General features: G+C 43.1%; 1 protein-coding gene across 1 annotated transcript in view; it reads right to left on the bottom strand.

Annotated features, from left to right (window-relative positions):
• The window catches only part of Slc18a1 (solute carrier family 18 member A1), a 33914-nt gene extending 11696 nt beyond the window's left edge, over positions 1–22218 (bottom strand). Inside the window, exons 1-10 of the mRNA XM_034520728.2 lie at positions 21972–22218; positions 19784–20053; positions 18173–18533; positions 16976–17034; positions 12079–12162; positions 11107–11199; positions 9503–9592; positions 9245–9288; positions 2389–2449; positions 2216–2311 (exon numbers count right to left, since the gene is read on the bottom strand). Of these exons, the coding sequence (XP_034376619.1) occupies positions 2216–2311; positions 2389–2449; positions 9245–9288; positions 9503–9592; positions 11107–11199; positions 12079–12162; positions 16976–17034; positions 18173–18533; positions 19784–19907 (1012 nt within the window). The 5' untranslated portion in view covers positions 19908–20053; positions 21972–22218. The remainder of the gene's footprint in view (positions 1–2215; positions 2312–2388; positions 2450–9244; positions 9289–9502; positions 9593–11106; positions 11200–12078; positions 12163–16975; positions 17035–18172; positions 18534–19783; positions 20054–21971) is intronic.
• Positions 22219–23507: the final 1289 nt, after the last annotated feature.

Below are 23507 nucleotides of genomic sequence, written 5' to 3'. Positions count from 1 at the left end.
TTTTCCTCCTACTGGATTAGCCCACCCTGCCTTGATATGAGGGTTTGTGCCTAGTCTTATTGTAATTTGTTATTCAGTGTTCAGTGGACACCCCTGGGAGACCTGTTCTGAGGGGAAATGGAGAGGTGGATCTGAGAAGAAGGGGAAGTATGGGGGGCAACTAGGAGGTGTAGAGGGGGGAACTGTACTTGGAATGCATTGAACAAAAAAAAAAAAATAAAGGAAGGAAGGAGGGAAGGAGGGAAGGAGGGAAGGAGTGGGGTGGATTTAATCTGTTTTTACTAACTTGCTGAGAAGTCCCAGTATCACAAGTTCTCTGAGCATGTGGCATCATCATTGGAGAATTATATTAGAATGTGTAGTGTGTAGAGGTGCAGGCAGTGCCGAGGAATATGATATAAGATGCTGGGACACGGTAACCAACTGACTTGCAACTGGTAAGTGAGGCTGCTAACTGGCTTGCTGGGGTAGGGCTGCTCCAGGCTACTGTACACTCACTGGTACCAGAAGGCAGAGTAGCCAGAACCTCCTCAGAAGAGATGTTATCTGCACTGAGAACTGCCTAACTCAATTCATTGTCTTGGTCAGAGGCAATTACAGCCCAAGAAATTCAATTTGAGTTAAGTGTACAGCTGGAGCCCTGCTTAGAATTGGTCCCTTAAAATTAGATTCTGTGTTTCTTATGGTACATTGAGCTATATCCGGTTCTTATCAGCTTCCCCTCTGGCACCACATGCGTCTCCTGCCTTGTAAGGACTGAATCATTTGCACGTAGCCTCTCCTGCCCCATTGTCCTCAGGTTTCCTGGAAGAGGCCCAGGTCTTTTCTCTAAGCTCACTCAAAGTCACACATGGAGGCTCCCAGCCTACATAGAGCAGAAGAGGCTGGGGTCCTCTGTTTTGGACCTGAATGGAAGATGAGCATAGAGTGTATAAGACAATGGGGGGGGGAGGGGCTCCAGTGAGAGTGTGGCTGGTTCTCATCCTGCAGAGTATACAGGCACAGAGTACCGTTCATTCCTGCAATAGCTCTTTGAAGTAGCTTTTGCAGATCTTACAAAGCATTTCCATGTTCATTTTAGATAGAAGTCAAGTGGTGCTCAACAGTGAAACCAAATTACTTCAAAATAGTGCAGTACAAAGTCATGGGGAAACTTTCCTAGGCACTAAGGCTTAGGGTTTATATCTCAGGGCTTACTAGATAAGAGAACAGGCTGGGGATGTAGCTTGGTGATAGAACATTTGCCCAGTTTGCATGAGGTTCCTGGGATTTACCCCTAGAAAGAGAGGGGGAGAGAGAGAGAGAGAGAGAGAGAGAGAGAGAGAGAGAGAGAGAGAGAACGAAAGAAAGAAAGAAAGAAAGAAAGAAAGAAAGAAAGAAAGAAAGAAAGAACATCATGTGCTCAGGTGTCGGTTAAGTGGAGCTGATATTCTCAGGCCCATCAGCCTCACTGGCTGAAATAAGAAAACAAATTTTTAGTTTCTCATTTTATTTAAATAAGAGACTACCATTCTTTAAATGTGATGCTTTGAAAGCATGGCAGTTAATCTTAGCAATTATCGGATCTAGAATCACTTAGGAGACACACCTCTGGGCAATCTGTGAGGCCATTTGTAGAGGGGTTTAAATAAAGGGAAGACCCATACTAAATGTGGACAGCACCATGGCTTGGACTGGGGCTTTAGACAAAATAAAAAGGAATTTTAAAAGAGAATTCAAGATGGGTGCAGGCATCTCCTGCTCTCTGCTTCATGGGCTCTCTAAAACTGAGGTGTTCCAGTGGCTGTAAGCCTTCCCCATCAAGATGGGCTATTTCCTCTCAAACCATGAGTAAAAGAAGTCCATCCTTTGTTACATTTCTTTTGTTGAATATTTAGTCACAAGCATGAGAAAAGTAATACGGAAAGATTATGTTATTTGCAGAAATTCATATTGCCAGTCAGTGCTAGAAAAACAAAACAAGGAAAAGGCCTTTGTCTGTAAATGCTGAAGTGTTTCACGTCAGTACCGGATCTGCTGCCTCTCCACTGCCCGCTGTTATTCACAAGGTGATTTGGACTCAGTTCATGGGTGTGGGTGTAGGGATGAGCCTATGAGGGGAGAGTACACCCTCCGAGAGGTTGATAACCTGGACCTGATGGTTGTTGATTACTTTCAAAAAGGCCCACAGCACCTTCCTGGTATCTGAGCTTTGCTGGGGACCCAGATCACTTACCTAGCTGCCACTCGGGGGAACACATGGTCTGCATCATCCAGATGGGTAGCGTGGGCTCTAGTATGGCGACTCCCATGTTGGCCAGGCAGATGGAACCTGAGAGACAGTTCTGTGAGCCAGTGTGACTACCTGAAGCCTGACTCCCACAGAGGGGGAGTACATGGCCAGCTTACCTGCTGCTACCAGGATGTAAGGGTCTTTGAGAAGTATCAAAAGTGGAGTCCCCATGGCACTCTGAGAAAATGAATAACATGAACCTTTATTTTTTAGAGTTTACAACACTCCTGTTTTCACAAGATCTGAGATGGGACCTTAAACATCTTTGGCTCCTTTGCTGAAGAGACCAGGAAACTCAGGTCTAGGGAAAGAAAGTGACCTGTCCAGTGTCTCTTCTAGGGCCGGAGCCCATTTTGTGTACAACTCCTGAGGCAATGAGAGTAGCATACCTTGTATTGGAACTAATGCCCACAGGGAATGGAAGCAAGGCCAGGATTGTCAGTAGGTGTCCAGGGCCTTTCACCATATCTCTCTGGAAATATCATTTGCCCCACCAGGCAGAGTATTTAACCTCAAGGTAAGTGTGGAAGTACAACAGAAGAAAGCTCCTCAAGTGAGGAGCCGGGGAAGCTGAAGACACAGGTCATAGTGACCAATCGTGATTGCTCCTCTCTCAGGACATTAGCCTTATACCAGCTACACCTAGGCAAGCTGGCATCTTTTTGTTACCTGTACCCAAATTAACATTCTTCTCATCTCCAGAGTTCTCCATCTTACCTGTTCTTCAAGATCAAGTTCAAATCTCACCTTTCCCACAGCGTTTCCTGACTCAGTCATTGGAACCACAGAGTATTTCCTAATCTCTGGCGTGCAGTGTGCTCTATCACATACGAGATTTAATAGTCTGGATATGGTAACTGCATATGATGAGCAAACAATGATGGACACACATAGAGGAACCAAAGCCAAACTTATAATACCCTTACTATATATGTAAATCAAAGTAAAGAAATTGATATAAGCCATAAACACACACACAAAGAGGTATGCAAGCATCACAATACAGGTATGGAATGGTTGTTGCTACACTTGAAGGGAGAGCTCAGTGAGAGTGTGTCTAGGCTGTGTTTAGTCCCCATTACAGTATTGCCGAGGCAGGGAGAGAGAGACCGAGGGACACACAGAGAGAAGAAGACCACTTCCAACATTATAAAGCACATGTACGTGCTGTTGTTAACTGAAGCGCTTTGTGATGTCAACACACAGAAAACCACCTAAAGGCACAGACAGGAAGCAGAATGAAACATGTTCTGCCAGTCACGTGGACCATACAATTGCAAAGCAGCAAGGTGGGTTATTTTTCCAAGATACATTCTTAACTGAGGGATAAAAGGAGAGTGTAAAGAAGCAGAGTATGGTGGCTCTTGTGGAAGAAATGGAGGACAGGAAGAAAACATTCATAAGTCATTTGGGAGGAAAAACATCAAGAAAAGAATTAAAGTGTCCACTTGCAAGAGATATAGGTGAGGGGAAGAAAGGGAAAATGGCAATAGAGAGATTAACATCCACTGAATACATCCCCAAACTACTATACTAATGTTGTGAAGTGACTGTGTCCCTGCCAATTAAAACAACAAAGTCCTAACCCCTAATGCACTACTTCAATGTGGGATTTAAAGGAAAGCATTATGGTGAAGGAAGTTACAAGGTTGGAGCTTTGATCGGAGAGAACTGGTGTTCTCACTAGAAGAGAAAATGGCCCATCCCTGGGCACACCCATCAAGGAGAATGTGATGATCAGTTTCAATTGTTACTTTGCCACAATCCAGACGAGACTCTCAATGATGGATTGTCTCGATCGAGTGTGCTTATGGTCACATCTGTGGGGAGTGTCTTGACTGCCCTAATGAATATGGAACTATCCAGCCTGTAAGTTGGTGGCACCTATTGCCCGGTTTTGGGTCCTGAACTGTAAACCAGAGAACCTGGCATGCATGCATTTATTCTGTCTGCCCTTGACTGTGGGGGATGATGTGATTATCTGCTTCAAGTTCCTGCCCTGACTTCACCACAATGATGGACTGTACTCTGAAATTATAAGTCAAATAAGTCCTTTCTCTCCTAATTTGCTTGTATGAGTGTATTTTATCACAGCAACAGAAATAAACTGGAACAGAAAGACACTGGGGAAGGGGACCACTGGGACAAGTTGACCAATCATACATCAGGAAGAGAGTTATCACAAAAGCCAATGCTGACAACCCTGAGGGATAGAAGTTAAGTCACCAGTCTGTACTGGGGCCCAGTACCCTAGTACAGTAAGCAAGAATGGAGGAAAGAAAGACAAAAAAACAAAACAAACCAACAAAACTCAAGATCAACAAAAGAACATAACTGGATTTTAAATGCATTATACATAATAGTCAAAATAAAAGTGAAAATAAAAAATGAATGTAAGTATTTTCTAAACAGAGTATGAAGGCCAAGGGCTGTATGTCTCATAGGAATTGCAAAAATCTAAGATGCTCCCTAGTAGGTGTGTGTGTATTTACACGTGTATGTATATATGTGAGTGTGTATAGAGGGTATGGGCATACAGATTATACACATTGTAAGATTGCACAAATATGTAAATACAATTTTTAAATATCCTCACTATAAATGTATACAGAGGAGATATAGACTGAGCAAACCAATTGCAAGGGCTGTGGAGTGATCTGCACCTGGAGGTCTTGGTGCCAACTACCCTGTGTATACTATCTCTACCATGGAAACAGTCATTGCACTGCATTGCCGTATCCATGGAAACTTACACTGGAGTGTAAGGAGACAAGGTGGAGTATGGGATCTCTCAAGGCTTCATGTGTGGTAATCAAGCATTCTACCAACTGAGCTACATCCAGCCTTCGAGTTTTTAAAACCTATTTATACACACTCTACTTTCCTATCGTCACAAGCTAGTCTCTTTGTTGAGTGTTCAGTGGGACTGCCATACAGGTCACTTAGTAAAAGAAAGGTAGAACCATCCAGTTGAATATTCCAGGCCTGGGCAGGTAGTTACCCAAATGGTGTTGGGACCAAACACCTTCCAGGCCTCAGAGTCTGCAAGCAGACTTTTGGTGCTTTTCTCTGAGGAGTTTTGGGTGGGTGGTTACTCCTACTTCTAGACACCTTGGCAGCAGACTGCAAGAGGCATCTGTCACTGAGGGGAAACGGCACTCCTAGAGCAGCCATTGTATCACAGTCCGTTTCTTTCAGGAGCTCTCTACATCTGTAAAATGTAGAAATAGTCACTCCCTGGAATTTGTAAGACAAACCACAGATGGTATGCTAGACAGAACTCCTGAGACATAAAATGCCAAGGACTTTTATATATGATTTTAATTACTTCTCAAATACCTTGATCTACTAAGCCTTTGAGTCAAACTTTCACTCCATACACATGTCCTCATTTTTCCTTCGTTTTTTTTTTTTTTTTTTTTTTTTTTTCATTATTTCTTCATAGTGTTTTTTATGTATTTGTTTGTTTGAGATAGGCTTTCTCTGTATAACAGAGCCCTGGCTATCCTGGAACCCGCTCTTAGACCAGGCTGGCCTTGAACTCACAGAGATCCACCTACCTCTACCTGCCAAGTGCTGGGGTTAAAGGCATGAGCCATCACTACCTGGCTTCGTGGTATTTTCTTTAACAAATGATACCTATTTACATTTCACTCACTCTACCTTCATTCTTGAAACCTTTCTTGGATAATTCATTTTTACTTCTACTGCACAGGTATTGTCACGTGACCAAGTACACATGCATGGATGGCTTTCTTCCCCGTCATATTTTCTAAAGTTTTCCTATATGTGTTAATTAATTTTATAATTAGTATTCAAGTTGTGGTTGATATACTAACAATTGCTTAACTGTTTTGCCCATTGCTAGAAAGATTTTTTTTTTTATCAGCATTTGATTCCTCAGTATAATACTGCCATAAACACCTTTGTTTTGTTCAGGAAATTTTACTGTATACCCCAGACTGCCTCAAACCCATAATCCTCCTGCCGCAGCTTCTTTAGTGTTGAGTTACAGTGACCTATCACACTCATTCTGCTATCTTTACTGAAATAGAACCTCTAAAATGACTTTTTAAAAATAAATCCCTCATGTTAGGAATAATGACAAGAAACTGATCTTTTCTATAGCCCTTAATAAATATATGTGTATATGCATGTTCCAAAATTTGAAACTTTCCATTTCAAAAGTTATTTTTTAAATTATTAAAATGACATCTGGAGACAAAGCTCAGTGGTTAAGAGCACTTGTTGCTCTTATGGAGGGCCTGGGTTCAATTCCCAGCACTACATGGTGGCTTCCAACCATCTGTGACTCCAGTCCAAAGGATCCAGTGCCCTCTGCTGGCTTCCACAGGCATCAGGCACAGACACACACACACACACACACACACACACACACACACACACACACGGGGGGGGGGGGAGAGAACATACATACATGTAAAGTGAAATAAATCTAAAGAAAATTATAATAGAATAAAATCTATTAAATGTTTTATAAGAATTTAAAATGTAAGATTAATGTACTTTGTGTACTTTTAAACAAAAAGAACTTGTATAGTCTTCTTAAAACACTGGAAGGAAAACATCAAGTAGGATGTAAAGGCTAATAAAGTAAGCATGGTGGAACTCTAAGCCTCGGCTGTAACACGCCACACATTACCCAGGCTGACCTTCAAAAATATTCCACTAATAAATTAGCCCTCAACTTCTTTTTCTTATTATTTATTTGTTTGTTTGTTTGTTTATCTTGGTTTTTGGAGACAGGGTTTCTCTGTGTAGCCCTCACTGACCTGAAACTCACTCTGTAGACCAGGCTAGCCTCAAACTCATATTCACCTGCCTCTGCCTCAGCTTCCCAGGTGCAGAGGATTAAAGGCGTGCGCCACCAGCACTCCACCAGCCCTCAATTTCTACTCAGAGTATATATCTTGGAGGAGGAAAAGGAGAAAAGGTAGGAGGAGGAGGAAGAGGAAGAGGAGGAGGAAGAGAAGGAGGAGGAGGGAAGGAAGGAAGGAAAGAAAGAAAAGGAGAAGAAAGGGTATGTGGGAGGCTTTGGAGGGAGGAAAGGAAAGGGGAAAATGATGTATTCATATTATAATCTCAAAAATAAAAGAAATAATTTTAAGCCCTGTTAAACAAACAAAACAAAACAAGTGAAAACTAGGTGTTGTGGCTCACAGTTATTTAATCCTAAAACTCAGGAGGCTGAGGCAGGAGGATTACCATTTAGTTCAATACCAGACAGACCTCACCAGAATCCCGAATAAATAAACCAGGAAAAGAAGAAAACAATGGAGAGGACAAAGTGCAGGTCCAAAGGCTTGCAAAAGCCCAGCTGTGGCAGCCTTTCCCCACTGCAGTAACTCCTGGGGGGTGGCAGGGTGGGGGGGGTGGGGGGGAGGGGGAGGGGTAAGGGTGGGGGGGAGTGGGGGGGTGGAAGTACTTCCTTAGCCTTTGATCCTTTCCTTCTCCACAGGACAGCACTGCTTTGCTCTGCTGCTTTTTAAAGATTTTCTTCACTGCCCTTCCCTCTGCTGCCGAGGGGGTGGGGCGATCGCTTCTCTCTTCATTCTGTTACCTCTGCGGGCCTCAGTTTGCTTTGCTTTTAGGTATAGCTTCCTTCTCTGTGAAAGCGGTCCTAGTTTTAGCTTCTTAATCTCTTTTGATTCCTTAGTCTTCCTGGCGTCTTTTTCCCACTTAGCTGGTCACCTGGTCACCTTGTTATTCGGCCCACTCCCACCTTCCCCTCACCCTGCCCCCAGCCTCACCCCGTGGCACTACCATCTGCCCTATTTGAGCTCTCTCCCTTGTTTAATGAGGGGAACTGCTCTCATTTTTGTCTATACATTTCTTATTTCAGCTTTTTTAACTATCATTAATTCCACGATTTAAATTTTTTATCTTCTGGAGACTTCTTTGTTTTCCTTCAGTTGTTTTTTTGTCTTTGACTTAAAAAAGAAATTTCAGAATCAGGCATTTTGATGGGCCCTGTAATCCTAGAGCTCAAGGAGGTAGAGGAAGAAGGGACAGGAGTTCAAGGTCATCCTCTGCCTCTACCGCATAGTGAGGTAAGGGCCAGCCTGGGCTACTGAGGCTGGGTCTGACTCTGATTTGGTCTTATTCAGTTTCCTAGTCCTTGGAAAAATCATGGCTTTTGCCTTATTTTGCTGACCATTCTTGGAGGCAAACAGTGAGGTAAATAAATACAGTTTCTGTGTGTCTGTCTTCATCGCTTTAGTTTGTTCTCCAAAATGTTCTTCCTAATTGAAGGAAAACATCTGTGTAGTCTTCCCACTGACCCTCCGGCCCCAGTGTCACCATCCCCAGGACATCCTTTCTGTCAACTCTGTAGAGCATCCACCTCCTCACTCTTCCTGCATAGAACCTCCTCCAGCTCAGACACACCCCTGCTTCCCAGTGGTGTCCATCTCTTCTCTACTTCTGCTGTACTAGTCCCTTCTCCTTTGACTTCAGGCATTTCGCCCATACTGAGAGGACCTGGCCCAGGAATGGTGGACACATTCGTTCCTTCTCCAGCTGACACCACTGCTTCTGTCACAGAAAAAATGCTTGCACCCCTATCAAGCATTCCTTGATCAGTGCTTACGCCCTGGGCACTCCTCCCTCACTGCTGCACCCATCCCCCTCATAATACAGCTCAGAGCCATCTTTGGCTTGGAGACAGATAAGGACTGACTCTGGTATTTATTAACTATGACTGGATGGTGTTCAACTGGAGATGCTCTTGGAGAAGGCTGTCGGGAAACCTGTGTCACCTTCTTCATCCTTTAGAAAACGGTTCTTTCTACAGCCACATTTCCATCTTTGTCCAATACCAAGGCCTTTGCCTTTGTCTTTGCCACCCTAAGTGTAGGCCTGCCTGGAATCTCAATCTGTGCTTCACTTTTCCTGACTTCCCCTTTCTCCTGGGCTCAACCATGATGAGGGTGGAGTTTCATGACTACTTACCTCGGGAGACACTTTCGAAGGCCATAGGATGCAAAGCTGGAGAGCTGAGAAAAAGAGGGAAATGGGGACAGTTCTGTTTATTCACTGGTTATCTGGGGTTCTACTAATGGCCACATAACTGCCACCTTAACTCCCTCAGTTTCTTTTTGCCTAGAATGGAGCAGTCCTTGACCCATCTAAGCATGTCAAGGCAGACACCATGGCATAACGCACTGCCAACCTGAGCTGAGCTGTCTGAAGGCACCAGCATTGACCTACCTCCATCCAGAAGTGCCAGGAAGGCCAAGATGAGGAATGGTGAGGCCTTGCCCACAAATTCATACATCACACTTCCGAAAGGTGCTCCCACTGAAAGGAAAGGCAGCACAGACACCTGCGGTGAGATGCTTCCCCATCACCTGCACAGCCATTACTGAAGGCCTTTAGGGGCTAAGCTCTACTGAGGCTGGGGGCTCAGGGGTCGAGAAGATTCAGTCTCTTCCTCGAGGACAAAGATCTTTCTAGTAGATGGAATTTAGCAGGGCGGGGTGGGGAGGTAATATGAATTGACATGTGGCAAAAAATGCTCAGCAGTAAATGGTCTTGCGCACAAAATACTGTTACACTAGCGAAATGATTCAGAAAGGCCAGGTGGCCACAAGCTCCTTGCCAAGTCTACCGCCCCTGGGGTGATGGGTAGGAGCAAGCCTGACGGCTCTAAAAGTGGGTGAAGGCAGATGTGAATGGAACACTTGTATTTTGAGGGGAAATGTGAAGAAGAAGATGGTTGAGGCAGCATTAATCAAGGGCTCTGGATGTCCAGAAGAGGTATCTACTGGGCTTTGCTGGTTATTGAGAAACATGAGACTTTTTAGCAGAGAAGAAATACCACCTGTTGTAAGCTCCAAAAGATTCTTTGGGTGGTATGTACCATGAAGGGAGGAGAGGGTATAAAAGAGAACCGGTAGGAGGCTAGTGCCACGTTCCAAACAAGAAAGAGGGCAAAGCTGACCTGGAAGGGTCTCTAAGGGATGGCGCATGCTCATTCTTCTGATAGTGACTGTGATGAAGGAGTCTAATGTGACCCACATCACATACCAACGGTGGGTATCATTGGCTGGTAACAAAGAACAAAGCTTTCTTCCCTCTCTTTTCTACCATTGGTGGCTGGTAGGGCACAGGTTAAAGAAGAGACTTGGGTCTTCCCTCAGCAATCTTGTCAACTCCCTGAGTGCAGAACACTGTTGAAACCTGTAACCTCTACGTCATCTGTGCCAGCCTTGTGCTTGGCATGGAGAGAGTGCTCCGCAAAAGGAAAGCTTGTTCAGTTAGTCAATATGAAGTCTATGCCTCAAGGAAAACAGAAGCATGTTGTTTGGAGCTAGGGCTTCTGAGTATAGAAGATCTGAGCCCTTATTCTTGGCTCTCGAATTACTTTTGATAGCTCCTAAATCATTCTTTTTCTTATCTTTTCCCTGGGAACAACCATTCATCCTTCACAAACTGGTAATGAGGATTAAAAGAGATGACTTCTGTGAATTCAGCAGAGACTCTGGCAAAAAGACCAGCTGTCCTGTGGAAAGCCCCAGCTGTGTATGGAAGTAGAGGTAAGGGGGCGTGGTCACTCATGTGCGGACATTCACTCTCTCAGACAGATTGGCCTTCAGGACATCCCCAGACCCTCCTTCATTTTGTAGCTTCTTGAGGAGAAAAAAAGCACCTTTTCCTAGTGATCGATCTCAAGGAGTGAACACAGTTGGGCCAGGGAGGCATGGAAAATACTTGTCTTCCACGACAGGAGGTACCTGCCTCCTGGAGCCATCTCTACAGAATGTGCAATGCCCCATCCCCTGAGCTCAGGTCTTTGTCTAGCCACTACTTACCCAGAAGCCCCAAAGCCAGGCCTCCCAAAGCAATCCCCATGGCTCTCCCTCTCTCATAATTGTCAGTATAGACACTGGCCAGCATCCCGAGCCCTGGATACAAAATAACAGTTAGGGTTGGCATATGAGAGGTTGCTGATTGCTTCCACCGCCCTTAGCCACAACCCTGTAATAACTTGAGCGATGGCCTTTACTGGATATTTTGTTTGAGGGATTTTTTTAAGACTTAGCTCACAGTATATCACAAATAATGTCCTCCACAGTTGCCTCTCCATCCTCCCCTACATACAGCTTATTACTTTGGTGCTGACATTGATAATATTGTTAAAAATGAGAAGCCTTAGAGAAAGGGTGATATAATAATACTATTGTCTAGTTATTTCATGTTTCATAGGGCTTTATCATCTCCTTCTGCACCTCCCTGCATGAAGAAGTCATAGACCAGGAAGTCAGGGGAAGGAAGACAAATGAGTGGACCATTGTAATCAGTATGGTGCTCAAAGAGGAACATGAAAATACTAGGCACCCAGGAGAGAGCATAGGCTGGCAATATCTGGCAAGTATACCGTCAGGCCATTCAGCTGTGTAAATGGCATAACACAGCAGCTTCCTGAGATACTGTGACATTTTTGCTTATCAATACTTAGAAAACTCCCATAACATTACTGAAATAACAATTCCTATTAAATTAAAAGCAAAGCAAAGGAAGGGCCACAAAGAAGCAATTGGTAAAATTCTGACTTTAGGCTTATTCTTACATGAGCTGGCCGCACCTGATAACGTCAGAAGTTAATCCAGGCCAGAATTTATGGGCCCTGCCCACAAGTCTACAATCAATTCAATCCTGAATCACAATTGCTACCTCCATGGATGACATTCTTCTTAATCTCTTCATATAAATTCTATGTAGTACCTAAAGTAGTGGTAAGAGGGGTGTGTGTGTGTGTGTGTGTGTGTGTGTTGCAGTATTACCTGCAACAGATGAAAATGAAGATCCAATGCCTTGGAGAGTTCGGGCCACAAATAGCAGGGCATAGGTGCCAGAGAAAGCAAACACTGGGAAAGAAAAGAGACAGAATGATCCAGGTTGGGGTAAAGAGACACACTTTTCTTATATACTAGTGGACTGCTTGGGTCCTGTAAATAGCCCCCAACCACTCATCTGTGAGTAACCCTAGTTCAACTTGTAGCAGGGCGGTTCCTTGGGAAGAGGAAGCATCATGAGAGTGAGGATGGATAAAAGAGGGTACTTAGGGAGGAGGGTGAACACAGTCAAAAATACATCATACGCATGAAACTCAAAACAACATTGTTAGATATTGGGTTAATTGTTAGATATTAGGGTAACTGTCACAGTTAGATCTGGTGATCAACTTAACATAGCCCAGAGTCATCTGGGAAGAGGCGACCTCAGATGAGGAATTGCCTAGACAAGATTGGCCTGTGGCCACATCTATGAGACATTTTCTTAATTGTTAATCGATACAGGAGGACCCAACCCAACATACGCAGAGCCATTCCTAGGCAGATGGTCCAGGATGGTACAGGAACGGTAGCTAAACAAGCTATTAGGAGCAAGCTAGTGAGCATCTTTTTTTTTTTTTTTTTTTTTCATGATCTCTGCATCAGTTTCTGCCTCTGGGTTCCTGCCTTGGCTTTTCCCAACCATGGACTATATACTCTGTAAGCCCAACAAACCCTCTTTTTTTTTTTTTTTAACCAAGTTGCTTTTGGTAAAAACATTTTTATCTCAACAACAGGAAACAAAATAGAATATTAACAAAACTCTTTTTTTAAAGAATGATGTTTTTAGTCCAGAGAGATAGCTCAGTGGGTGAAAGTGCTTGCTGCCAAGCCTACAGCATGAGTTCAATCCCTGGAACTACATGGTGGGAGAGAACCAACTCCTGTGAGTTGTCCTCTTACCTTAATGCACTCTGTGGCATACATATAGAGTAAACTAAATAAATAGATACACACAATAAATAAAAAATACACACATCAAGAATTCCTTTAAAAATATAAACAAGAGATGAGGAGGAGGAGGATGAAGAGGAGGAGGAGGTCAGCTCCATTAGCAAGCTGGCTCCATCGAAGATGTTCTAGACAGAGATGAGTCACTATTACATGGACCTTCCTTAAGCATACACGATGAGATGAGGCCCATTATTTCATAGAATTGACGTATTTAGGGGCTGGGAAGATGGCTCAGCAGTTAAGAACATTGGCTGCTCTTTCAGAGGTCTAGGGTTCAATCTCCACCACCCACATGGCAGCTTATAACAGCCTAACTCCAGTTCTAGGAAATCTGACACCTTCACACAGAAATACATGTAAGCAAAATACCAATGCACATAAAGATTAAATATATTTAAATTTTTAAGGAATTAACATTTAAATGTGACAGTTGGGATTTATTAAGTGACACTGACCGTGCTGCTCTGCTGGGCTGGGACCAGATGTAAAAACGAAAAAGCACATCCAACTCATGGTCTCAAAGACACACCATCTATTAGTAACTAATACAAACGAAACTGAGAGACAGACTAGAGAGTGCTGTCTCAAACTAAATTACAGGTTGTGGAGGTTGGGTTGGTAGACCCAGACATCCCTCACCCTCCACTCCCAAACAATATCTCCAAAGGGGGGAAAATCCTTCTCAAGATGTCTGAACCAGACAACCGTTAATCTTCCTGACCACTCATTACAGGTGTCTTTGGTTGCGTTTTATGACCTTAGTTGCAGCCCAACATGACCACACCCACCCACTCATCATCTCCCCAAAGCACACATTCTTGGTCCCTCCTTATTTTGGCCTAGAACGCCCATTCTCGAACTTTCTAATATCTAGGAAGCTCAAACCCCACCACTTTTATGATCTCAAAGAAGGGAGTGGCCAATTTGTCTTGCATTACCTGAAAGCTTTTTAGTTTCAGAACTGAAATCCACATTGAACAAAACCTCAATCATGGAAAAAAATCAGGACAGTTGGTCACACTATCGGGGCTGGAGAGGTGGCTCAGCAGTTGGGAGCACTGACTGCTCTTCCAGGTCCTGAGTTCAATTCCCAGCAACCACATGGTGGCTCACAGCCATCTGTAATGGGATCCAGTGTCCTCTTCTAGTGTGTCTGAAGACACAACAGTGTGTTCACACACATAAAATAAAAAATAAATATAAAAAAAGAAAGACAATCTTTTTCTTTTTTTCTTTTTCTAAATTAATATGGGCCATTATTTGCTACATTAACAACTCCCAGAGAGGAGTGATAGGCAACAGTAAACTCTTCTTAGTAATTTCGCTTTTTTTGAGACAGGGTCCCTTGTAGTGTGGGCTAGCCTTGGACTCCCTACAGCCAAGGATGACAGTGATCTAGCTCCCAAGTGGTAGGATTACAGGCCTGTGCCTGAACAGCCAGTTCTTGCTTGTTATTTTATTCAAACCCTAAGGTTTACACAGGCTATCCTAACACTCAAATATATTTTCTTTTGTACAGAATTAAGCTAACTCAATAGAACAACACTAGTGACATCATAGAAATCATAATTGTTATTTAACACACACAGTGAGGTAAATGAAAAAGCTTTTAATCTATTGTTTCTTGGCAGAGGAGCAGGCAAGAACTTTACACTAAATAGGTTAGGTTGTAGATACACTTCATGATCTTATTTGCAGGGTATGGTCACAATTCCCAAGGCAATCACCACACTTTCTCTACACACATGGATCATATTTTATTCTTTATATATGTTCCAGATATTTTTTAATGTTTATTTATTTATTTATTTATTTATTTATTTTTATGTATGTAAATATACTGTAGCCATCTTCAGACACACCAGAAGAGGGCATCAGATTCCATTACAGATGGTTGTGAACCACCATGTGGTTGCTGGGAATTGAACTCAGGACCTCTGGAAGAGCAGCCAGTGCTCTTAACCACTGAGCCATCTCTCCAGCCCCAGAATTTTTTGTTTGTTTGTTTGTTTGTTTGTTTGTTTGTTTGAGACATGGTTTTTCTGTGTAGCCCTGGCTGTCCTGGAACTCACTCTGTAGACCAGGCTGGCCTTGAACTCAGAAATCCACCTGCCTCTGCCTCCCAAGTGCTGGCATTAAAGGCGTGTGCCACCCCTGCCTGGCTAGAAAAATTTTTTAATGAATTTCTAAGTCACATTGGATAACTGAGATCCTTAATTTGCTCCCTAACACAAGCTGAACTTATGGAAGACTAATGGACACTGCCAATCTGAACTTCCTATTTTTTTTTTTTTTTTTTTAGTAAATTTTGTTCTTCTACAACTTCATACTTGTGTACTCTGGTCCCCACCTACCACCGTCTCCCATTTTCCTCCTAAACCAATCAGCTCCTGCAGCCCCCATAAATCCCTTGCCTTCATTAACTGGTTTTGGTTTTGTTTAGTGTCCTACAGAGTTTGATGAGGATCTTCTCTCTGACCCCAAGTTTAGAACTAGGCACCAGAGTCTGGTGACTTCATTTTCTTTCATTCAGTTATAATTACGCAAGTGGATTTCCTGTTGTCAGCTAGAGTGTCCCATCTCAAGTTCTTACATCCATAAATGCAACTACTTCTTGTTAACTTCGCATTGGGTCAGTTCTTAATCTGGGAGGGAAGAAAAGCTGAGAAGACAGATATGTGATAGAAAACTAAGAAAAGAAACCAAAAGAGAGCAGCTGTGGAGTTTGGAGCACAGAATCAGCAGGAAGCAACGGTGGGTTCCCAGGTGCCTTCCCTACATTGATGCTAACATGGACGTCCCGAGGGCTTCCCGTTTGCAATACTCAGGCTTATTCATCTCACTGTACTGAGTCCACCTCCATTTTATTAGTGACGTCAAGCTGATACTGGATGAGAGTTGTCATTTACTTTCTGGTTTCTGTAGCAAATTTACTGTCCTAAAGTATGACCTTTAAAGCCCTTAGCTGGGAAACACCAGACTTTGGGGACTTTTCTAGTTACTATGATCCAACATCCGTTTTTGTTATAAGTCACCCTTTACATAGCATACCAACAAAATACTATCTCTTCAAAGATGGAAGGCTTGCAGTAAGCTTGCTCAAGAGGTTAGTTACACACACATGTATACACACACACACACACACACACACACACACACACCTACCTCCCCAAACAAGTAAATGTACATACACACAGCCCTCATGATTTTCACTGAATTAAGAATCTGTTCTCCAAATACAGAGGATGTTTGCAGCCAACTATTGGACTGAGCACAGGGTCCCCAATGGACGAGCTGAGGGGGTTTGCAGCCCCATGGGGGGAGTAACAGTGTCAACTGGCCAGACCTCAGGAGCTCCCGGGGACTGGACCACCAACCAAAGAGAACATAAGGAGGGACCCATGGCAACAGCTGCATATGTGGCAGAGGATGGCCATGTTGGACATCAGTGGGAGGAAAGGCCCTTGGGCCTGAGGGGGTTTGATGCCCCAGTGTAGGGGAATGCCAGGGCGGGAAGGCAGGAGTGGGTGGATGAGTGGGGAGCACCCTCATAGAGGCAGGGGAAGGAAAGATGGGATAGGGGGGTTTCCAGAGAGGAGATCTGGAAAGGGGATAACATTTGAAATGTAAATAAAGAAAATAGCCAATAAAAGGAAGTAAATAAATAAATGAATATTTAAAAAAAAAAAAAGAATCTGTTCTCCTATAGGAGATGAGAATGATTGCAATTAGAGAAGGTGGTTACTGACACTATCCCAGTCCCTGTTCCAGTGACTGAAACATTCAGTCAATGTCTCAGCTGACTTGTTCTCTGGGTAACTCAATCCTGCTCTAACACTTCATTTCCATGATGGAATCAAAGATGCTTAGTGAAGGAAAGCAAATGACTTACTTAGTGTGGAGAGAAACATGATCACAAAGCCGACAAACATGGGGATGTGATAGCCAATCCTAAAACGAAAGTGAACAAAGAAAGACAGCATTGCAGCAGCCATTCATACACTTGGGTTTTTTAATCTGAGTGGGAAGAAAGATGGGGTTAATTTGAGAGAATGCTTTTAATATATAAATACATACTCATAAGTAAACAAACATGCAAATCTACCCACAGACAAGGCCCAAAGTCTTCTTCCCAGAAAAAGCGTCTCTCAAAACCTTGAGATCACCCTAGATGAAATTTCCAGGAAGCCAGAGCTTCCTTCACACTGTGTTCAGTCTGCCTTATGCTCTCCAGCAACCCACTCAATCCATGCTCACCAACTGCCAGCTGTTCACTGCCTCTGTTCTCAGCATCAGTATTCACATCACTAAGAAAATGTGAAGCCTGCAACGTTTCACCTATAACCTGTCATCCTTTAGGATAACAAGCTTCCATACTGCTGTTTCCCCTGGGGACTAGAGCATCCCTTCTTTGCTCTTCTAATCACCTATATCAGTGGTTTCCGACCCATGAGTCACAACCCTTTGGAGGATGAGTGACCCTTTCACAGGGATGGCATATCAGATATCCTGCATATTAGATATTTACAATTCATAACAGTAACACAGTTACAGTTATGAAGTAGCAACGAAGGTAACTTTTCGTTGGGGGGTCACTAAAGCATGAGGACCTGTATTAAAGTGTCACAGCGTTAGGAAGGTTGAGAACCACTGCCCTATGTGAAGCCTGGGCCTCTGTGCTAAGCCTGAGTCTGTACTTTGTAGATAGGATGTTTTGGTGTTTGAATGAGAATTGCCTCCACAGGCACATATATTTGGACACTTAGTTACCAGGGAGTGGCATATTAGGATTAGAAAGTGTAAGAAGTGTGGCTTTATTGGAGCAAGTATGTCACTGGGGGTGGGCTTTGAGGTTTCAGAAACTCATACCAACTCCAGAGTCATTCTTTCTCTCTCTGCTTGTAGATCAGGATGTAGTTTTCAGCCCCTACTCCAGTACCTATAAGCATGCTGCCATTTTTCCTGCCATGATGATAATGTACAAACCTTCTGAAACTGTAAGCCAGCCCCAAATTTAAATGCTTGGTCATGGTGTCTCTTCACAGCAATAGAGCAGTGACTCAGACAGGAATTGTAGCTACTGAGTTACCTGTTAGTAAGAGGTCCTACAAACGGGTTGACCAGAAGTTGCATCAAAGCCTTTGAAGCAAATAGAATCCCAATCCGGACGTTTTCTTCTTCCAAGAACTCTATCCCTTGCAAGCAGTTGTTTTTAGGTACTGAGCCAGCTTCGGTGACAGGAGGAGGGGTGGTACCATTTGTCCATGCTACATGAAAGGGTATGTGCTCTTCTACAGTCATAGTGGTGTTGTCAAAGAAGGAGAATATGGTGGAGAAGGCAGGAGAGGTGAGAGATTGCTGGAGCTGGGAGCTTCCAGAAGGACCCCGATGCAGAGAAGAGTTGACATCCTTGAACTCTGTCACATACAGGAAGGTGGGCACAATGGGCACTGAAAATCAATGAGGATATATGAGGAGAGTCGAGGACAGAGATCCTTTAACCTCTACTATGTGGAAAGAAATTACTCTGAGGTCCAATTTTATGTAGAAGGAAGTGACATTATTTAAAGCCTAATGAAGATGATACCTGCTCAAATCATCCTATTAGCTAAAGGACCAAATTCTATCCATGATTCAGTTAGTTTTCATGAATTTGTGTCATCCTTACTGGTTAATTTACCTACTCGTATCATGTATAACCTGAGCATCAATACTTGATGATGATCTATAATGATTTTTCACAGATGGGAGCAAAATGGGAAAAAATAGAGTAACCCAATGCACATATTCTACATATGCATAGTCACCCATAGAATATGTGCACATTCCAGCTGAAGTAGAACAAAGAGGTTCTGCCTCCTTGTATTAGGTACCAGATGACCGAGGATGGAGGAGGCTAAGTACCCAGGTGATGTGGTGTGAGAAGCTCTGACTCTGAGGGACAGAATTCCAGCCTCAGCACTTGCTAAGGGAAAGTTTGGGCATGTCAGTTAACATCTTGAACCTTGTTTTCCTTTTGTGAAAGAGACAGAACCTACCAAGATGCAATGATACTGAGACTTAATAATCTCTATGGTGGGATGGAGTGTATGTATCCATATTTCCCTTTGATGCAAAGATTCCATATTTGCTATGTCAGTGACTGTGAGTTTTCTGAATATGACTCTAACTATAGAACCACAAGAAATGGGGATCAACTCTATTGGATTATCTGATTGTCACAAGAAGCCTCTTCTTTAAAGCATATATTTCACCCAGGAGTGACGGCATGCTAGAACTTAGTCATACACTTCTGTCATGTCATGTAAAATTAATGAAGTATCAGCCAGAACATCATGTGAGGCAATGAACTGCAAACAAGACAGGGCTTGGTAAGGGCTTGGATATCCTATGTTTGCAAAGAAGAGGCTGGAGGAGCATCACAGAAAAATGACTCTCACTACCCCAGGTGACTCTAGTCATCAGTGACCATTGATAAAAATAATGGTGGAAAACATGACATCCTGGCTTAGGTCGTTCGTCTCTCCCTGCCAGGTGCTTATGAACTTGCTCTTGTTAAGAACTCTGGAGTCATTAATCTCAAAGACAGCCTTCAGACCCTTCTGTCTATAGTTCCAGCCAACCCTCAGTCAAGCAGGGTACATGCTGCCTGCTGTGACCCAAAGCAGATACACCCTCAGCACCAAAGCCCCAAACGTACCCACCACAGTGAGCAGCATGTTATCCAGGAGTAGAGCCACAAACACCACCACCAGCACCAGCTTCCGGGACTGCCTCCCTTCCTTCAGCAACCGCTGAGGAGCACCCAGAACAACCTGGAACATGGCAATGGCGGCAGGAGGCTGGGCTGGGTAGGGAGTGGGGTGGTGGGAGCCTTCTCCTCTGGGTGCTTAGGAAGGCCCCTTGACAGGTGTGGTCTTCTGTCACCTTTACAGGAGAAGGCAACGACTACCTGGTCCAGTGAAGCTCACTATTCAAATGAAAAACATGAAGGGTTGTAAGTAGCACAAGAGTTTGACTTTTCCATAGCTCTTTGTTCATTCCTTATGTAATCTCAATAATTCGACATTTCCCACAATGCCTTCCAGAGAAGTTTCGCTGTGCAGAGATTTAGGTCTGAAATTACACCTACAACATTAAATAGACTACAGATGAACAGCCTTCTTGTTTCTCAACTGTCAGATACCAGTCTCTCATCTAAATGACGTAGACATCTCCTGAGCCACTGCTCTCTCTCCCTTCTAATTTTTAAACAGTTTTAATTTTGAAATACCATTGTAAAAGGCAACTTCATGAGTCAGGCATGGTGGTACACACCATAATCCCAGCACTTAGGAGGTGAAGCCAGGAGAAGCATAAGTCTAGGGCCTCGTCTATACTACATAGAGATCCAGGTCACAGCTACATAGCAAGACCTTGTCCCAAAAGTCAAGTAAGTACAAATAAAAGCAATTTTATGACTATGCAAAAAAAAAAAAAAAAAAACCTCTTACATTTATCACCTCTCAAAAATTCTAATGTAAGAAACCATAGCATGCAAAAAATATGTCACGCTGTCTATTTGTCTACTGGCAAGCATTAAGCAGAAACAAAACAGTTTTTAAAAAAAAAAAATCAAAGACTCAGAAGCTGGAGAGATTTGTCCTGGTCTCAAAATTGATGTCAAATGGAGCTAAACATCCCAAGCCTCTTAACTTGTATATTCACACTCTACTTTTTCTGTGGATAGACAATGTCAGAAGTGCTCCCGAGTTTGTATTTAAGCTACAGAACCCTGTTCAGAGAGCTGTGTCGCTGTGTCATAAGACGTTAACTCTCACGAGGAGTTTCCTTAGTGGAGGAACCTGTATCAGCCGTCACAGTCATGTCACCGTTGCTCTTCTAACCTCAGGGAATCACCTTTTCTGAGAGGATTTCATTTGCTTTTTATGAGGCTTCTATGACAATGCCAACAATACCAATCATTGAACATTAAAGTGGTTCGCTATCATAAAATGTATGATACGTACACGATGCTGCATCATAGCTTGGCACATGTGTGTAAAAAAAGAAGCATGCTTCTGCGACACACTACAGCTTGCACAGTGAGATTTTTTTTTCTTTGTTGGGTGGGTGGTTGTTGCCAGGGTAGAGGGGAGGTTATGAGGGGACAGGGAGATGAGTGGGATTGGGATGCATGATATAAAATTCACAAAAAAAGCAATGAAAAAATTTTAAGGAGATTTCTTAAGTGTGCTTGTTTTTAAGACTAGAAAGACTCGCATCCAAGCGCTGGTTACTTAGAATCAGTGACTTCGCTCTTTACCTGGCTTCTGATTTTTAAATAATTCTATGATGAGCCAGTTTCATAACACAAGCAGTAAATGGTTTTGAGTGGTTATCCCTAGGATTAAACATCAGACTCAAATGGTAGAAGTACCCCAGGCACCAAGCCTTCTAAGCCCGGGGCCAGGAGAATATCCTCCATGCTCCTGCTCAGGGAGCAAGCTCTCAAGTGAAACAAATCCCTGGATAACTCTGAACCCAGAACCACATGCAAGTGATCTGAGACCCTTCCTTTCTGTGTATACTAAATTTCAAACTACAAACTTACTTAAGACACATAAAAATCTAAGTGAGAAATGACTAAAAAGAAAGCAACAGAAATAAAAAGTGGTTAAACAGAGTAAAATACATAGAGTGAGACTAAACATACAAAAAACGATATAAACATAATCACACAAAAACACACACAATAAACAAAATAAACATAAAATAAAACAACGAAAACAAAACAAGGAATCTGTCAAGCCATTCATAGTAAACCCAACAGTCAAAACCCTCTAACAAGATACAGAAATTTTAAGGAAGAATTAAACTCATCCAGAAAAAAAGAAAAAGAATCTTACCTTACAGCTCATCTTGATGTGAGGTACTCCGAGAGGAACTGGCAGCTGCTGGCACAGCAGCAGAGACTTTGTTCGCTGAAACTGAATGTACTGATGGATTTATTGCCGCCTGGATAGTGTGTGTGTGTGTGTGTGTGTGTGTGTGTGTGTGTGTGTGTGCACGCGCGCATGCACTTTGTCCACAAAGACTTAATTGGAGCCTCCAACAGGTTTCATTTAGACCCTTAGCTCTCTGCGTCAGAGGCAGACATGGCCAGGGCTGGAGAGGCCACAGGCAGTGTTTTCCTAAGCAAAGAGGCTCTGGGCTGTGCTGGTTTTCATCTGTGCTTATCGATCACATTACTCTTTTAACTCGTGCCTAGATCTGGATGCAAACTAGAATGCCAGGTAGAACCAGGGTGCATCTCCTTCCCTTTGCTTCTTAAATACATCTCTTGTGCCCCAGTTCTTTTCCTTAAAAGTAATAAACTGTGAAACATTTATGTGAAGAAAAAAATACTTGCTTACTGTTTTCTAGCCATAAAACCTAAAAGCTAGGGCTGGGAAGATGACACCACACACAGTATAAAGACCCGAGTTTGACTCCTAGTACCCACAAAAATAAATAAATAAATAAATAAATAAATAAATAAATAAATCAGAGTGACAGTGCAAGCCTGTAATCACAGCATGGGAAGGATGGAAACAGGTTTCCTGGGTCTTTCTGGCCAGCCAGTATAGCTGAAGCAGCAAGCTCTAGGTTTAGTAAGAGACTGTCTCAAAAACCATGGAGACAAATTGAAGAAGGCACCCAATATTGACTTCTGGCTTCCACACATATGTGCACACACATGTATTTGCACACGGTCATGTAGAAGCACACATAAATATACACAAATCAGACATCTGTGGTCTACATATAAGCACAGACTTTTCACTGTGTTCCCTCATTGTAATCCTACTTCAGTGCTGGGCACAGAATAGCCTCTTATAAATCTTCATTATGGGTGACTGGATAGATGGCTACAGGACAGACAGCACCTCATTGAGAGATATTCAGAGGCACCATCGGTCTGTAATGCATGAAGTGTCTTCAGTGGGACCTTGAATGTAAAGTTTACAAAAGGCCAAATAAGATGGACGAATGAGAGTAACAGAGGTCTCCTATTATCCTCTTTATGTGAGTTAACTTGGAGGATTGATTTAGGGCTAAAAAGGAAGAAGGAAAGAGCTTGAAAATGTAACCTAGAGAGAGAGAGAGGACAAGGTCACTAAAGAAAAATGTGTCATTCCTGTGGGTACTCTGAATTTAGTAGCACAAACCAGCAGGCAATGCTGTGGTGCAGTCCAGGAGGGCAGAAGTCCACACAGCTGTACCTGGGTTAAAATGAAGCTATCAGCAGGGCTTTGTTAATTCTGGACCTCTAGGTGTTGTAGGTCCACTTAAATCCAACATGCATCCAATATAACTCAAATGCCGGGTCAATGCAGATGACAAAAATTTATTGTAATCATGCCACTAGTGATTGATCAGGGCTGGAGAATAGACTCAGGAGC

This window comes from Arvicanthis niloticus, chromosome 16 (assembly GCF_011762505.2).
Source record: "Arvicanthis niloticus isolate mArvNil1 chromosome 16, mArvNil1.pat.X, whole genome shotgun sequence".
Classification (NCBI taxonomy): Eukaryota; Metazoa; Chordata; class Mammalia; order Rodentia; family Muridae; genus Arvicanthis; species Arvicanthis niloticus.
The sequence above is the reverse complement of the archived record's forward strand: the minus strand, read 5'-3'. Positions and strand labels throughout refer to the sequence as shown.